Source organism: Salmo trutta, chromosome 34 (genome assembly GCF_901001165.1).
Source record: "Salmo trutta chromosome 34, fSalTru1.1, whole genome shotgun sequence".
NCBI classification, from domain to species: Eukaryota; Metazoa; Chordata; class Actinopteri; order Salmoniformes; family Salmonidae; genus Salmo; species Salmo trutta.
In genome coordinates this window covers 8,824,860-8,842,990 of record NC_042990.1, presented here as the reverse complement: position 1 = coordinate 8,842,990, position 18,131 = coordinate 8,824,860, and the positions used below count along the sequence as shown (strand labels likewise).

At 43.9% G+C, this 18,131-nt stretch overlaps 3 protein-coding genes across 32 annotated transcripts in view; 1 reads left to right on the top strand and 2 right to left on the bottom strand.

Moving 5' to 3' along the window:
• Nucleotides 1–402: 402 nt before the first annotated feature.
• Nucleotides 403–14,315, bottom strand: LOC115173475 (bone morphogenetic protein 8B). 2 transcript variants are annotated; one of them, XM_029731584.1, is made up of 7 exons: nt 12,670–14,315; nt 10,889–11,081; nt 10,090–10,238; nt 9,644–9,838; nt 9,378–9,457; nt 9,034–9,144; nt 403–1,233 (listed from the first exon to the last, which is right to left on the bottom strand). In XM_029731584.1, the coding sequence occupies exons 1-7, from the start codon at nt 13,241–13,243 to the stop codon at nt 1,084–1,086; spliced, it is 1,452 nt and encodes a 483-aa protein (XP_029587444.1). In that variant the 5' UTR covers nt 13,244–14,315; the 3' UTR covers nt 403–1,083. The 2 variants fall into 2 exon arrangements, with proteins under 2 accessions (XP_029587444.1, XP_029587445.1); XM_029731585.1 differs by having other exon boundaries at nt 9,659–9,838.
• Nucleotides 4,557–7,941, top strand: LOC115173476 (uncharacterized). Of its 2 annotated transcripts, XM_029731586.1 has the most exons (13): nt 4,557–4,971; nt 5,235–5,374; nt 5,481–5,552; nt 5,635–5,718; nt 5,842–5,988; nt 6,078–6,158; nt 6,280–6,429; nt 6,544–6,593; nt 6,715–6,784; nt 6,876–6,962; nt 7,056–7,154; nt 7,277–7,357; nt 7,453–7,941. In XM_029731586.1, the coding sequence occupies exons 1-13, from the start codon at nt 4,812–4,814 to the stop codon at nt 7,624–7,626; spliced, it is 1,395 nt and encodes a 464-aa protein (XP_029587446.1). In that variant the 5' UTR covers nt 4,557–4,811; the 3' UTR covers nt 7,627–7,941. The 2 variants fall into 2 exon arrangements, with proteins under 2 accessions (XP_029587446.1, XP_029587448.1); XM_029731588.1 differs by lacking the exon at nt 4,557–4,971 and having other exon boundaries at nt 5,198–5,374.
• A 1,285-nt stretch (nt 14,316–15,600) lies between the features above and the next one.
• Nucleotides 15,601–18,131, bottom strand: part of LOC115173472 (microtubule-actin cross-linking factor 1) — a 259,398-nt gene continuing 256,867 nt past the window's right edge. For all 28 annotated transcript variants that reach the window (XM_029731573.1, XM_029731575.1, XM_029731576.1 and 25 more), the window contains one exon: nt 15,601–17,985. In XM_029731573.1, the coding sequence (XP_029587433.1) occupies nt 17,741–17,985 (245 nt within the window). In that variant the 3' untranslated portion in view covers nt 15,601–17,740. The remainder of the gene's footprint in view (nt 17,986–18,131) is intronic.

Genomic DNA, 18,131 nt, shown 5'->3' with positions numbered 1-18,131 from the left:
ATCTAACAGGTGAAGAAGCCAGATGTGGAGGGCGTGGTTACACATGGTCTGCGGTTGAGGCCGGTTGGACGTACTGCCAAATTCTCTAAAATGAATGTGACTTCTGGTAGAGAAATGAACATTCAATTCTTTGGCAGCAGCTCTGGTGGACATTCCTGCAGTCTGCATACATATTTGCATGCTCCCTCAGAACTTCAGACATCTGTGGCATTGTGTTGTGACAAAACTGCACATTTTAGTGGCCTTTTGTCCCCAGCAAAAGGTGCACCTGTGTAATGATCATGCTGTTTAATCAGCTTCTTGATATGGCACACCTGTCAGGTGGATGGATTATCTTGACAGAGAAATGCTCACTAACAGGGATGTAAGCAAATTTGTGCAATAAAAATGAGACAAATGAGCTTTTTGTGCATATGGGATTTTTTATTTCAGCTCATGAAACATGGGAACAACATTTAACATTTTTTGATGTTGAGTATATTTTATTTTATTACAAACATGGCAGTATACAGTCCTCCAGATATCTGTTGACAAGGACATGCATCACTGTGTATTCGTTCCTCTGTACATACAAAAATGGCCAAACATTTTTTTTCTCTTATCCATTGCTACCAATTTGTACTGGTTAAAAGTATGATTAAAGAAGAAGAGAAAAAAAGTACGTTTTGCGAACCATGTTTAGTACATCTAAAAGAGACAATGAGAAATTCATGGTTCAACAAGATATTATAACCATCAAAAGGGTAGAATTTTAGCATTGATTGCACTTATGATACAGTACTTTACAGCTTTGATTGGTCACAGAATATATGACATGAAGGGGTGATGCAAATATCTGAATTACTGTAGATTTGAATAGTTTAGTTAATCAAAAGGGAAGTATGGTTATAAGTCCAATGGGTGTTCATATACCACTCTGACTCAAAATCAATATATTAGATACATACTATTTATCAGCATATTGACAGATTATTTCTATCAACTGCTGATTGCAAGTTATATTACCCTGTTTGTATCTTTTGGAACAATGGCAATTAAGTTGATTAAAATGGTGTAGAATAGATACATGGACTACCACTGGTGTCACAGGCATCCACAGGTCTTGACCACCATGTTGCGATGCTTCTTTAGGATCACGTTGTTGTTGTCATCATAGAAGAGTACAGAGATGGGACTGAGCTTGGTGGGTGCGCAGCACGCTTTGGGAACCTCATCCGGCTTCAAAAGGTGAACCTGCCATTGAAAATGGTAAATCAGACTCATTCATACATGCAGTTTCATATCATCAATGATAATATCCTGTTATAAAAGAGATATGGGTTATTTAAGCAATAAGGCCTAGGGAGGGGTGGTATATTGGCCATATACCACAAACCTCCAAGGTGCCTTATTGCTATTAGAACACCTACTCATTCAAGGGTTTTTCTTTATTTTTACTATTTTCTACATTGTACACTACAAAACTATGAAATAACACAAATGGAATCATGTAGTAACCAAAAAAGTGTTAAATCAAAACAGATTTTATATTTGAGATTCTTCAAATAGCCACCCTTTGCCTTGACAGCTTGACAGCTTTGCATACTCTTGGCATTCTCTCAACCAGCTTCACCTGGAATGCATTTCCAACAGTCTTGAAGGAGTTCCCACATATGCTGAGCACTTGCTGGCTGCTTTTCCTTTACTCTCCAGTCCGACTCATCCCAAAACATCTGAATTTGGTTGAGGTTGGGGGATTGTGGAGGCCAGGTCATCTGATGCAGCACTCTGTCACTCTCCTTCTTGGTAAAATAGCCCTTACACAGCCTGGAAGTGTGTTGCGTCATTGTCCTGTTGAAAAACAAATTAATTCTTCCGAGTGGCGCAGTGGTCTAAGGCACTGCATCGCAGTGTTAGCTGTGCAGCTAGATATCCTGGTTTGAGTCCAGGCTCTGTCGCAGCCGGCAGCGACTGGGAGACCCATTGGGCGGCACACAATTGGCCCAGCGCCGTCCAGGTTAGGGGAGGGTTTGGCCGGCAGGGATGTTCTTGTCCCACCGCGCTCTAGCGACTCCTGTGGCGAGCCGGGCGCAATGCACGCTGACAGGGTTGCCAGGTGTATGGTGTTTCCTCCGACACATTGGTGCGGCTGGCTTCCGGGTTAAGCAAGCATTGTGTCAAGAAGCAGTGCGGCTTGGCTGGGTTGTGTTTTGGAGGACGCACGGCTCTCAACCTTCGCCTCTCCCGAGTCCATACGGGAGTTGCAGCGATGAGACAAGACTGTAACTACCAATTGGATACCACGAAAAGGTGTAAAAGTAACAAACAATTGTTTTTATTTATTTATAATAATTTATAAAAACAAATGATAGTCCCACTAAGTCCAAACCAGATGGGATGGTGTATAGCTGCAGAATGCTGTGGTAGCCTGTGATAATGCCTGTGTGTAGCTGGTGTAGAGGAGTCAGGCGCAGGACAGTCAGGCGCAGTCAGGCGCAACATAGTTTTACTCAGACTTCACAAAATACAATACAATAAATCGAGCCCACAATAACAGACTGTATCAAATAAACAATTACTCACAAACAAACATGGGGTAACAGAGGGTTAAATAATGAACATGTAATTGGGGAATTGAAAGCAGGTGTGTAAGACAAAGACAAAACAAATGGAAAATGAAAAGTGGATCGGCGATGGCTAGAAGGCCGGTGACGTCGACCGCCGAACACCGCCCGAACAACGAGAGGGACCGACTTCGGCGGAAGTCGTGACAATAGCCATGCAGGTTAAGTGTGAATTCTAAATAAATCACAGACAGTGTCAACAGCAAAGCACCCCCACACCATAACACCTCCTACTCCATGCTTTATGGTAGGAAATACACATGCAGAGATCATCTGTTCACCCACACCGCATCTCACAAAGACATGGCAGTTGGAACCAAAAATCCCAAATTTGGTCTCCAGACGAAAGGACAAATTTATTGTGTTTCATGGCCCAAGTAAGTCTCTTCTTCTTATTGGTGTCCTTTAATAGTGGTTTCTTTGCAGCAATTCAACCATAAAGGCCTGATTCACACAGTCTCCTCTGAACAGTTGATGTTGAGATGTGTCAGTTACTTGAACTCTGTGAAGCATTTATTTGGGCAGCAATATCTGAGGCTGGTAACTCTAATGAACTTATCCTCTGCAGCAGAGGTAACTCTGGGTCTTCCATTGCTGTGGTGGTCCTTATGAGAGCCAGTTTCAACATAGCGCTTGATTGTTTTTGCAACTACACTTGAAATATTCCGTATTGATTGACATTCATGTCATAAAGTAATGATGGACTGTTATTTCTCTTTGCTTATTTGAGCTGTTCTTGCCATAATATGGACTTGGTATTTTACCAAATAGGGCTATCTTCTGTATAACCCCCTACCTTGTCACAACACAATTGATTGGGTCAAACGCATTAAAAAGGAAAGAAATTCCACTTTTAAGAAGGCACACCTGTTAATTGAAATGCATTCCAGGTCACTTTCTCATGAAGGTGGTTGAGAGAATACCAAGAGTGTGTAAAGCTGTCATCAAGGCAAAGGGTGGCTACTTTGAAGAATCTAAAATATATTTGGATTTGTTTAACACTTTTTTGGTTACTACATGATTCCATGTGTTATTTCATCGTTTTGATGTCTTCACTATTTTTTCTTCAATGTAGAAAATAGTAAAAATAAAGAAAAACTCTTGAATGAGTAGGTGTTCTAAAACTTTTGACAGGTAGCGTAGAGCCCTCGGTGCTTTTTTCCGTGGACTGTGGCCCCTCTTGTCTGAATTTGGTCAATATGTCCTCCAAAAGACTTTATAGCCCCCTGTGGCAAAGACTATACTTTCAGGAGTTAAACAACACAATAAAAAAAATCCCCTTGTTTGTCTCATTCTTCCAACCTAGCTAGTGACTTTATAAAACACAATATTTGGTATTTGTATATATAGGGTGTACACCCATTAAATGATTAATTCATTCAAGGTTTACAAATATGCCCGATCAATAGAAGATTATGTCAGAAAACAATAGTCTAAACCCAAATTCTCCACCATATATGGTTGAAAAGTTACCGACGATTTACTCTGAGATTTAACCTCACAACACCAAATATGGAACACATACAACCAAGTGCGGTGCAGTCTAAACTAGCAATGGTCACAGCAAATGATCGTTATTATTTCATCAACACTGTCAAGTACAAGTATATTAATGTTCTAATATTGTAGAAAATAAGCTAATGATTAATTCTATGTAATTTATAATGACATCAGGCAAAGAAAACGACGTTTGGACATGAATTTCGTAGCTCCCTCTTGAATTGACCCTTTTTCTCTCTACATTGTATAGCAGTAAGTGAATATATAAACAGAATATATATAATTCATCAGACGCTTTTTCTCTCTCAGGCAATATATAAAAAGTGAATATATAAAAATAATGTATGTCATTCATCAGAAGCTTTTATCCAAAGCGACTTGGGTGGTGACGGGAATCGAACCCACTACCCTGGCGTTGCAAGCGTCATGCTCTATCAACTGAGCTACGAAGGAGCACGTCAACGTAATTAGAATGATGACAAGCAATTTTAACGGATTCTAAAGGGAATCATAGAATTCCAAACTCATTTCTATGGCAACACAGTTGGCAATTTTGTAAACAATACTTTTCGAACGTGTGTTGCCAAGAGACGTCTAACCGACGTTCTATGGAACGTTTTCTGTGTGAAAACAACAACTTCAGTTTGCTGCTGATAACAAACTTGATTGATTTTTGACACCTGAGATAGAAGAACAATCGACTGGAAAATGCCTGGGTGCTTTTCAAGACTGGCGGAGAGAGTGCGTGGACGTCGGCGGACTACTGCGTCGACAGGTTTTTCAAATTCATTTGTGGCTTGTTTTTCTTGTCTTTTTCTGTTTTGCAGGGTTCGTGATCGTCGACAGGTGGACAGCGACTTCGAAGAGGGTATGTGGAGTTTAAAACTCTTATTTTACTACATTTAACAATGTAATTATAATTTGCGAAATGTTGTGTATTTCTATCATTCAGACTTGGCAAAAATGCTTGTGCTAGAGATGTTGTAGCTAGCTAGCTTGCTAGCTAACATTAACTTTAGTAACTGTTGCTAAGCGATGACTTTTGCTACCTAGCTAGCTAGTATTAGCAATCTTGCTACGTTTTATGTCCTAACAATTATTTATTTTATATTCCAATGTTCCTAATTTTAGAAACAACTGTCCTGGATGAGGTCCAGTTGGATGTGCCATTGGATGATGTCCCAGATGTTCCACAGCTGCCAGTCCTCCTTGATGTCCAGAATGCTGCTATCATCCTTGAGGATGTGCCAGATGTGCAGACTATCCTTGAGGTACAATTTTCTGAAAGTTTGGGGTTTTATGTTTGAAAAATATCCCAGATATTCAAGTTGTGTCTCTTTGACATTAAACAAATCTCTTGTCTGCTTTCTGCTTCAGGAGGCCACTGGAAATTGGCAGTTGATTCCGATTAGGTTCAGCCCCCTGTACTGTGGGCCTGTTGTGATCAGGGTAAGAGACCCCCCCCCCCCACACACACACATCACGGTAACAATGTTTACTGTTTCCAACATGAATGTATTGTAATGTGCAGAACAATGCCGGTCCGGTGGTTAAAGCTGGGAGAACTTTCCAGTTCATCAGCCCCATCATCACCTACATGCGTGGGGGATCCCAGGTATGTGTCTTTGTAACTACCTCATCCTAATCTACATTGTCAGTCATTTGATCTTGATGGAAATGTGTCACAGCAATTGCTGAAGTGGTTTTGTTGATGTTGTCTTGTTGTTTATCTCAACAGCAGGTGGTGGTGAGGATGCACCATGTGAGTAGGGTGAGAGGCCTGGAGACTCAACTGGTGTGGGCCATCTCCAAGGAGACAGCCAGGCTTAGTCCAGAGGGTATCCCCTACTGTGCCACCAAAGTGCAGTCCGTCACTTGGATCCAGGTAAGACGTAAATACTACTGAAATAGAATTAGATGAGACTTTTCTTCACTTATTCCATTTGGCCTTAACATGTATTCTCTCTCTGTCAGCGTGTGGCTGGCAGGGTGACCCACTATGCGTCTCACCTCCGCCACGAGACATCTGTGGACGTGACGCTTGGCTGCTACCAGGTAAATAAACGATTTCCTATGTATATAGACTAGACATTACTGGGCATTTTTGCATTAGATTTGGTGTGTTTTCTAATAACGTGTGTGTGGTAAACAGGTGTGTTGTGTGTGTTTTGAGCAGCAGACTGATGTCTCAGTGGTGTACGCCACTCTCCACATGGGGCTGGACGGGCTTCTCTCCTCTTCAGCGTGGTCGGAGGCTGCCTCCTTCTCTACGCCCACCACTCAGCAGTTCACTGACCCAGAGCCTGAGGGCCACAACTGCTATGAGGTCAGACGTTACACACACATACTATTGACTAGGAGCATTAAGATCCTTCCATTGACCGATTGTTTATGTCATTGCATTGGTCACTGATTTTGGATGCTTGTTTTGTTGTCGTAGGGCTGGGAGGAGGACCTGCTGCCTGAGGAGAGGGAAGTTCCTCTGCTAAAGTGAGTTCTTCTAAATGTCTGTGTTGTCTGGGCTTGTCAGATGCTGAAGGATAGTGGTCATAATGCTGTTATCCCCCATTGACTCTAATGGTTGACATGCTCCATTCCCTCCCTTTCACAGCCTCTACCTTACCACCAAGAGAGTGGAGGACATCGCCCTGAGGCTCGTCTCCCTGCGCCAGGCCTTCACTGTGAGTGGACCCACTTTTCTTTTTTCTCTGTGACTTCTTGTTCTGTCTCCTAGAGGAAGAGGTCTCACCCTAACTCTTCCCTCTTCCCTAGACCCTGCTTGGTTCCACCCTGAGCAGGAACCGTCTGTTTGTGGCGGGAAAGGTCCTCCTGGGCGCACTGGTTCAGGCCAACCACATGGTAACTCAATAACTCATTCTCTTTCAAGGGAAAGAGAGCGTCCCTGAGGGGAAATGTGTTCTGTTCACTAAGATGCTCTTTTCTTTGTCATAGGACGAGGCCAAGTTCATCCGTACCTATAACAACTTTGTGGACTACCTGAGTGACCCCTCCAAGCGGAATGACATTGAGAGGGAGCTGGCTGAGGCAAAGGTGAGTTCATTAACTCTTTCAAGTCTCACTGAGTTCTTCCACATGCATGTCTTTTATACATCACAGTAGCTGATCTATATGAAATCATTCCTATTTTCTCCAAACGTGTTTTCTTGTCCTAGATCCATCATGTGAACATGATAGATGTCCTCTTTGAGCTGGTGCTGTTTGGGATGATGACAGCTCAGAAGTCCCTGATGGTGGTAAGTAGCATCTCACTGGTACATGGTTTGATATCTCTCTATTAGCAGTTTCACTTAAATTCCTCTTCTCTTCTCTCCTCCTTTGGTTCCTTTAGCACCCTGGTGGGTTCGTGGAGCGTCTGTACGCTCTCCTGTACTCCTTCCTGCCCACTGCTGCCAACATGGAGCCAGAGGCTGACAGATACCTGCTGCTGCTCAATGTAAGAGTCAAGAGGTTACTTCCTGTTTACTTCCTGTTATTCTTAGTGTACTTCCTTATTCATGGTTAACCAGGTTTCAATGCCATTTTAGGGGGAGTATTTCTAATTGTCTCTCTCCTCTTGATAAGCTAGTAACTCAGAGCCATTTTCTATGTGTTGTGTGGTGTTCTCTTCAGGGCGGGCTGATGGCTCTGCTAGATGACATGTTTGGCCAGCAGCTGGCCTGGTACTTTAACCCAGAGTCTCTGGTCACTGAGCTCTCCAGCCTCCTGGAGTACCACTTGGAGAACCTCATGGCCAGCATGTAGTCCTACTGCAGGGACCATAATCCTTTCTCCTTCTCTCTCTCTTTTGAAGGAATTGAGGACTTGAAGTGCTTTGTTGAACCCTGATTAGTTAACACCCATTAATTTAATGTATTCTCTTGTTCTCTCCCCACAGGATTCTTGTGACACTTTAACACCCAACAGGGATCTAGACACCAATGCACTACATTACTTTGCACTGAATTTAAATTTTTTAAATAAAAATAAGTTGTAGTTCAAAAACATTTTGGTTTCTGTCTTTTTATTTATTTGATTTTATGACCATTTCCTCTTCCTAGAGTTATAATGCTAATATTAGATTATTACATGAACAATGATGCTTTATTATCTGCATATGGAAATAAAAAACAACGTTTAGTTGATTTACAGATACTACAGGCCCACACTTTATATGGTTTTGTACTGTGGTTTGTGATACTGTACTATTTAAAAACATGTAGGACTACATACACTGAGTGTACAAAACATTAGGAACATCTTAATATTGAGTTGCACACCCTTTTTCCCTCAGAACAGCCTCAATTCGTCAGGGCATGGACTCTACAAGCTGCCCTAAGCGTTCCACAAGGATGCTGGCCCATGTGTCAAGTTGGCTGGACGTCCTTTGGGTGGTGGACCCTTCTTGATAGACATGGGAAACTGTTGAGCATGAAAAAAGCAGCAGTGTTGCAGTTCTTGACACACTTAACCCAGTGCGCCTGGCACCTACTACCATACCCCGTTCAAAAGGCAGTTAAATCTTTTGTCTTGCTGATTCACCCTCTGAATGACAAACACAATCCATGTCTCAATTCTCTCAAGGTTTTAAAATCTTTCTTTAACTTCCCTTCATATACACTGATTGAAGTGGATTCAACAAGTGACATCAATAAGGGATCATAGCTTTCACTTGGTCAGTCTATGTCATGGAAAGAGCAGATGTCCTCAATGATTTGTATTATCCTGGTACAGTATAAAGTATACCACTAGAGGGGATAATTGCTTCAGTCTTGAATGTTACTTCTCACTATCCCTACTCTACATTAACAGTCTGCCATTGTAGACTCCGGTAACTTGGGTATCTTAGTTTTTATATATGCCATTAATGTCTGAACCATTTACCATCTTTCCCACTGAATCCAGAAATGTTAGCGTTCATGTGCATACTGACCACTAGTTGGATCATAGCGTGGTTGGTGGCGTTCATGCAGGAACCCAGAGGGTAGAGGCATTCTCCATCACAGTAGAAGGCAGAGTAACCCGTAGGAGCCAATACCCAGTCCTAATGGAGAGAAATACCATAGAAATCGAATGACAAGATTAGATGAATGACTAGAATAGACTCTTTCTATGAGAAATACATGACAAAGAATGCAAAGAACATACTCTACAATGCACATCCTACACAAATGCCTTGCTTCCCTTAAAATACTGTGTTACAGCAAATAAGGTGGTACAATGTTAGCTCATGATTATCTATTCAGTAGAATGAGTAGTTAAGAGAGAGAATCTCACCTTCCAGCCTAGATCACTGAAGCTCACATATAATTCATGTCTCTTACAAGCCTGACGTCCACTGTTGACATGGCTGTGATCTGAAAGGGACCGAAAAATATGTTATGAACCAGCAGAGACTGTAATGTACACATTGGAATTCAATAAAATTCATAATTAAATGTCAACGCAACTTAAGTAATTTTGTAATTGAGATGAACTATCCCTTTAAACTGTGCATAAAACAAGTTTAACAACAAGATGAAAAACCAGTGTTGTCCCCTGACCTTGTAGGACCTCACCATGTATACTGGGTAAGGGCAGGTCGTATTTGGGCTTCTTCTTATGTGGGTTGGGTTTCACGGCCCGCGGGGGGCGACAGGGGGCCTGGCTGGCCCTGAAAAAGGTCACCATGAAGGGCTGTTTGGAGCGGGGGCCCCTACGACCCACCAAGCCTACCCACCCAGCTGACAGGGACCGGTCTGAGAGAGAAAGAGAACAATCTTGAGGTAAACCAAAACAGCATATCTCCATTTCTATGTGTTTACTGAACAACTCCAGACACTATATGACATTACAGTGTTACTGCACAGGTATCAGTGTTGTATTCTAAGTGCACTTCCCTCCTTATTCAAAGGCATAATAATCCAGAAATCCATTTTGTGGGAAATAGCCTCCACATCTGCAGAGCATTTCCTGACCCTGACCATAGTATTAACTCTATGAGGCTCACCCTCCTCTGTCTCCACATAGAGCCGGATGCCCAGGTTACTGCGGGGGTGCAGGAGCCATCGGTTGCTGGCCGAGGTCACGTCAAAAGCCAGCCAGCCCTCCTGCCCCGCCGGCACCGACTGCATGTCCAGCAGCACCAGCTCTGGCTCTCTGAGGAACGTCGAGGAGTAGCATGAGACAACAAATTCGGGAGAGACACGCAAAACACGTTGCATGGCCAGGCAGTAGAGAGAGACAGCCACTGAGCTTCAGCTCTCCAGAACCAAGCTTGTACATGGCCTTCCCTGTAGCCTTCCCTGTAGCTCAGTTGGTAGAGCGTGGTGTTTGCAACACCAGGGTTGTGGGTTTGATTCCCACGGGGGGCCAGCACAGAAAAAAAAAAATAAATAAATAAAATAATGTATGAAATTGTATGAAATGTATGCATTCACTACTGTAAGTCGCTCTGGATAAGAGCGTCTGCTAAATGACTAAAAATGTTAAAAAAATTAAAATGTAAATGGCGTCCTCACAAGCCACAATGTGGCCAATGAGTTATTTTGCAAGGAGTTCTATGAGGCCAGGGTGAAGAGCAAAACAAATTCGACATTGCATTTTGCCAAAGCAACAAACAAAGAACATCTGGAACGATAAGCCAAACCATTGTGTATAGAGAGAAGGGAGAGCATGTAAAGAGTGATGGGAATCATGAGAAATCCACTATTGGATCTCTTTCATTCTTTTTAATGCAAAAAAACCAAAGTTGATCATATAAATGTGAGAGAGAGAGCGAGATAACCAGGTGATCTAGTGGCAGGAACCTGTGTTTGTTCTCCCGTTGGATCTCGTAGACGGAGATGTGCAGGCTGCGGTTGGCCCTCTGGCCCATGGTCAGGGTCTTATAAATGCGAAATTCCGCAGCTGTGACCGTTTCCCCCTGGGGGAGGGGCGTCAGGTCAAAACGGAACTCCTTCCAGTACGGCCGCGGCTGCAGCAGATCACGCTCTTGCTCCACTGAGAGAGAAGAGGAGAGAGGGAGGTCGATGTAATGCCAAATACATTTTTTACGCATTTAAACAGCGCAATGCCCCATTCACACGTGCTCACATCTACTCTACACATTACTTCCACTCCCCTCAACAAGCCCCGAAAAGACCAACACAGAGATATACTCATTGTACGATACATAGTGTATGATAAAGACCTTCCCACATGACACAAGGAGGAGGGAGAAGAGGGGGACGAAAGAGCAATTCATGGAGCACTGAATCTAACATGAAAGTGGTGAATGAGAAGACCGAGGGAGAGAGAAGAGCAACAGAAGTGGGAAGGTGTAGAGGGAGACGGGAGGATGGGAAGATGAGTGACTGAGTCAATGGAAATTAGGGGGAAAGAGCGGAGCAGACATGTGGAGAGAGGCGTGCAGGCGATGCCCGGTGAAGGAGGACAGGACAGTGATAATGTAGCGAGGGGAGAGAGAGGCAATAGGGAAAGACGGAGAAAGATAAGGAAGGACATGCACACGATGGTCTCTCGCCACAGACGCAGTGTCTCAAGCAAGACTGCGCACACGCACCCACACACTCTCTCGGGAGCCCTGCAGAGCACATTAACAACCACGGTCGGTGCCCTGTTGTGTGCTGTAATTAGAGACACTAAGGGCCTTCAACCGCAGCAGCTGCTCAACATACACACCACTAACTACAGGTTGGGGAGTATTTTTAGAGCGGTCTTCTGCTGTTTCTCCATTTGTGTGTGTGTGTGTATCAGTGTGGCCTGTAATTCCTTACAGCTGTGTCCCCTACGCACTGTCTTGAGCGCGTTGCTTGGCCTTGACTGGGTCGGATTGATAGCGTGTGTGTGTGTGATGGGTGTATTTTTGATTCCAACTGACAGGGGCTATAAATGAGAAACTGTCTAGATTGGTTAGATGGCCTTAAAATGGTGGTTCAAGGCGACACACCACACATTGTCAAAATAAGATCTAGTGAAACATTAACTGAAATGTATAATTACGGTTTTTGTTATTTTTGTGTAATGTATGATACAGTAATATACATTATCATGCATGTCAAAATTCTGTAGAAAAACTAGCATATCAAGTGTCGAAGCAATGCAAAATGTGAAGAGAAATAACATGGAATCATGTTTTCCCACGGTAACAAGGTTTCCCATCGTATTCCAGGAGAGATAGCGGAAGGAAATGACTGGGAAAAGGATGTTTAATTTGTAATGCTGTGTCAGATAAGCATCTGTAGGTCTACTGTCTGGGCTGGTGCAGCACAGGAAAAGTATCTCATGGGATAACAAGACTGTCCCTGAGAGGTGAACTGGTTCAAAACTGCATAACATTGCCAGGTTGGCCTCGTTTCTCATTGAACAATTCAACAATATGTCCTGTATTCAGTTTCTGGGCTCTTCTGCAAGACATGTAAAGGATCACAGGAGAAGTTTTTGGCCAGATCAGGCCATGGGGCTTCTATTTGGAAATCCATTGGCTGAACAAACAACTCCCAACTAATTGGATAACGAGTCACAAACAATAGCCAATTAAAAACACAGGAATTTTAAATCGCAGGTGTATCAACGGTCAGTAACTCACCCAGGTTGACGAAGCTCATGACCGTATCGGCCTCGCTAACCACTGTCCCCAGCGGCGCAGTGTACGTGTTGAGCGTGGGCAGGGCGGCATGGCTGACGTGGCCCGTCAACCCATCTGCACCGCCGAACCCCAGACCCCCTACCCAATTCCCCATTCCGTTTCCCTCATCCCCCTTGGCCGACACAGCGTGGTACAGGTCCAGCATGAAGAGGGGGGCTGAGGAGGGCGGTCGGAGGGGAGGATGGGGTCTGGGCCGACCCGGTAGACCCAGGATGGACAGGATCTCCCTCTGCATCTCCTTCTTCTCTCGGCTGCTGAGGCGGCGGAAGCTGGAGTGGACGACTCCTTGGGCCTGGTGGCCCCAGAGACAGAGCAGCAAGGGGACGAGGAGGAGAGCCATAGGGAAGAGTGGGAGTTGGAGAAGGCGCCTGTAGGTGCACTTGCTGTTGTTGTCATGGATGTGTCTTCTTCCTGTACACGGGCAGGCGTGGGTATAGACGTACGTTCTGAAGCCATCCGGTCTGTCCAAGCTCTGTGTGGTTTGAGGGAGATCTTCCAAGGTGTCCGTTGCCATAGTGGAAGAAGCTCTATCCGGATGTTTTTCTATTCTCTCTATTTGTAACCTACAAGTCTTTGGTTGGTTTTTCTATGTTCTTTTGGCCTTCAGTCCACAAGAGAGCAAATAATATTCTGCAACGCACACCACAGAGGGACTGCTACTGTGTCTCAAACAATTTGCATGTCCCCTGTCTGTCTGTGTACGCCAAACTGTTTGTCTTGCACATATCCGTCACTGACAAATGCACCTCTGTGATTTGTGATGAGATGTGTTTAGATCAACGGTGGACACTAAGAGATGTTTACTCCTTTAATTCCCTCTGTTTATCTGTCGTCTCCTCCCTTCCTCTACCACCGCTTGTCTTTTCTCTTCCACCCTAACACGACTCTACTCATGTGATACACACAGACAAAATGAAAGCAAGGGTGAAATTACAACTTTTCTTATGCGTTTTGATGAAAACAAACAATCTCTTTGAAATCTCTCCCTTTGGAGATGTACATTTCAAGGAGGTTGAAAGTGGATAAGTCAAAGGGCAGGTGCTACCAAGATTGGTAGTCAATCAAATTTGAGAGAATCAAATAATCAGACCTGTTTTCAGTCTAATTGGTCTTCAGAAGGATAAGGAAAAAAACACCACACCTGTCGCACCTCAACGTTGGCTGGCAAGCAACAACCTGATCCCACGCAAGGAACAAGGAGTCAAATCCTCAGTGGGAAAATGATCTGTCGTCCACCTCTCTTGATCTATAATTCTTTAATCCACAATTCTGGGGTACTTTTTATTCATTAAAAGATCCTTTGTTTGTTACGTCCACTTGCGTCTTTAACTCCAGATGTCTCCAGATGTCTTCCTCAACCTTTTCAAGCTTCTACTTAAAATCCTTGGTGCGTTGTCATTAAAAAAAATAATATTTGATTAGTTCTTTATTCCTTCGCTATTGTATTATTCTTTTGGATTCCCCCAAACCACCTGTTTCAAGTGGAGAACAATGCCAGTATGTTTGTCAGCGTACTGTAGTGTGCCCTCTGAGAGTTTACCTCATGTAAGGGTGTTTCAACACTGGTTGAGTTGTCCATCACCAAGAGGGAGTGTCCTATACAGCCTCCTCCCTCTCCCCTTATCCCCCCCCTTTGGGCTTTTTAAAATCTCCCTCGCTTTTATCTTTTCGTCTTCTCATGACCACTTCCTTTCACGGGAAAGCGTTATGGAATCCGTGTCAGGTTGGTGAAAAATACATACACCGAATATATTTATAATGTTTTGAGATTTAGAAAAATATATTTATCTATATAGAACACATGGATTAGCGATCCTACCGTATCTTTAAACCCAGTACTAACAGCATGAATGGAGACTGCTGTAGTTTAAGGTGTACTGACAAAACGTGTACCCCCGTAAAGTTGTTTGTTTTCGGTATTTATACGTTTTAATTTCCTGTTAAACAGATTGCGAGTTGCCTTTACCTCATTCCAGTTTGACTGCAATCCTGTGTGTGGACCAGCAAGGGATTTGAGGGGAGAAATGACACGGACTCAAATATAGTAGCGAGGGTCAGTTCAATGCCAGTTTGTGTTTGTTTGACTTCAAAAGCACCCTAGGACTTGCGGCCACTTTGAACAGCAAAAATACTGACAGACCAAACCAAAGGCCATCTTTTCTAAGGCCGGGGAGTCAGAAGTGCCAGTAATGAGTATTTTCTGTGGTATTTTTGTTTTTCTTTCTCCAGTGTTGAGGGATTTTACGGCCGGAGAGAGGAATGACGGATGGAGAGGGAAGGGTGAGAGAATGATAGTGAGTCCGTCAGTCTGTTGTCAGAGTAAGGATAGGTGGTGAGGACAGATGGGGATGGTGGGAGAGGATGTGAGTGGGTTTGGATAGTTCCATGTAAACACAGACACACAGCTGCACAGGGAAGACTATAAAGACCAATCCCCATCTGCCAAATAAACCAAGGTGATTTTCATTTTCTCTCTCTAACGGAAAGGACGTAATAGCTCCATCTCCTCTAACACATACAAACCAAGTCTTATATTTAGCTACTGTGGAAGCAGAGAATGAGATAGACCTCGGCTACATTTCCCACAATATACTGTAGAATAAAAAGCAGCAGAGAAACACACAGAGACCTCCCTCCCTCCCTCTGTTGAAGATCCTACTATAGGGCGTGTTCTTATCTCTGGAGACGCTAATTGTACCCCAACCCTAATTACCAAGCCATTTCCGGTGTGCAGAGACTGTGGTCTACAGACTCAAAGACACGCATGGAAACACACATGTGAACATTGCATGTAAGTACACACACACACACACACACACAATTCCCCCCCCCCCCCAAATGAAATTAAAATCAATCCACAATGACAAAATATTTCTTTTTTTACTGCAAGCATATTTTTAATACAAAAAGAGAACAAAAAGGTTTATAATCTTGTATTTTTATTTTACACAATTGACTTCTAACCTCCCCCCCTTTCCATATTTTCTATTCATCACACTGTGAATAACACCAAAAGGCGAGTTCTTCTCCTGCGCCCGGATCCCCACCCCCAACGGGACAATAAATAAATAAAAAATCACCTTAAGATGTCATTTGCGTTCATTAGGTTTTCATATACTTCAGCTCTCACATCAACAAACAGGGAAGCACATTTGCAGCCATCAAAGACACGACAATTCAAATGCCTATAAGGCGGGACACTAGGGGTTCTCTCATTGGCCCCTTCAGCTCCCTTGCATTCATATTCGTAGTTTTTTTGCCAACACAATGAGGGCAACCCCCTTTGGTCATGTTCTGGGAGTTGTAGTCATTAGCAAAAAAAAAAGAAAAAAAAAGGCTGCCAAGGGAATCAGTCAGCTTCCGGGTCGAGTAATGTTCTGAAGAAGTAGAAACATACAACGTTGAAGAGAGGAGCGGACATTTTCCTTGGTACAAAATATGACTTCATTCATCTTAATACTAATCATTCTCCTCGGTGATATGATACAGAACTGAAAAATAAATACAGATGTTTTCTTAAGCTAGAAAAGCAACAAACAAAAAAATACAGCAGGATTATAAATTAACCAGAATGAAAGAAAGACATTCACAAATCAAATCTTTGCATACAGTGATGCGCGCGGACGACCTCTGACTTCTGTAACGCGGAACGACGACACGCGTATACACAAACGTTTGCGTTTGCTGCTCTGGGGGGTTTCCAGCGGCAACGGAGGGGAGAGGGGCGAAGTGGAATTACAGCGATACAGACTGTCAGTGTGCGCCGGTTTTCAATCTCTAATCTGGAATAAGCGTAGCTTAAATTGTGTTAAATTGTGCATGTCCTTACAAGCCACTTCATTGTTACACATTGTCACGTTTTTGCTGTTAGTTGGGACCCACCAAGTCACCTTTACATTTGAGTGTTAGCTTCAGACTAAAGGGGCCATATGACAAAACCCTCCATTCCATCAAACACACACTCCCACCTACAAAACACACTGATTGTTGCAGTGGTTTGTGAGGACATTGCAGTGTGTATGTGTGTTTCCCACCACTTCCACGGTCTCCTAGGCTTGAGGTTTAGGCAGTTAGCGCAGTTCAGGAAGTTGTCAGAGTGGGGCAGCCCACACACTGAACAGAAATCCACGCTAGTCCGGTTGTTCCCGACCCACAGACATGCTGAAGTGTCATTCCTCTTCACTTCCTAGTCCAGGAGAGTAAAAAAACAAGATGGCAGTCATTGGATATTTTCTGTTTAACTCCTGGTGAGAAACAATTCCCACAATACCCACAATCCAGTTCTTCGGAGTTCCATTCTCCAGCAAGTTCTGAGTCATTTCATCACTACCCTCAATGTGTGTGTGTGTGTATTTCAGTTGTGTGTGTGTCAGTGTGTACATACACAAAGTAGTTACAAGGCTCTACCTAACGCTCTGTGGAACTCAGATTAGGTAAAAGTAAGGACAGAAATGTGCAACACAAATAAGGCAGCATCATGTTGGTTGGTTGTCGGTTCAAACTGCTGTGGCTTTCTCTGAAACAGTCTAGCACAATCCCGTTACGAGAGAGAGCACACAGGAGACTGGAAGGCAAACTGGGATCTGGGTTTTAAAGGGGGAAGTTCTGTCCTGTTTCACCCCAGTCTAAGTGCACGAACCCGGGCCTCGATGCCCCCAGTGAGTGTATTTGAGTGTGTGTACGAGAGCGGGGAAAAAGAGAAAGATATTTCTCCCCCTCTCTACCTGCCCTCCATACAGTAGTCTTGGTGCATGAATCCCATGCAAGCCCTATGGATGGATGTTTGGATCAAATGTGACACCCAATATGGCTGCCAGTAGTCTGTCCACTATAGAGCATCTCTTTGAATGGGAGACGGTCCGTTCTACTTGATCTAATTCTATAGTCTGGACATCTTCCTCTCCATTTCATCCTGGCTGGTGTTTGAGGGGCTGGGGTAGCCCGTGGAGTCAAACCAGCTCTATAGTTAGATGTATGACGTTTTTACGACGTCTTTTTGACGTCTCCTTCACTATTTCTTCCCAGAAGTGGGTGTCTTGGGGCTTGGGGCCTTCTTGGAGATGGTAGGGATCTTAGAGGGCTTGGCCGCTCCTGGTCGCCGGGGTGTGTCCGAGGTGTCCGAGCAGGCCGAGCGCGTCTCCAGGAGCTCCGAGGCATCCGAAGCGTCGCTGCCCCGCCGGCTGCTGGCCCTGCTGCCCGCTCTGCTGCCCGCCCGGCTGGCAGCACCACTGGCTCCCGATGGGGTACGCCTGGGGTCTGAGAGGAGAGGAGAAGAGAGGGAGAAAGGAGGAGGGTAGGTAATGAGAGATAGAAAGTGAATAGAGAGAAAAAATATGTTTAGTCTCATTTTCATTACGGGAATCACATGTTCCAAGATAACACAAATAGAGAACTGAAAATGG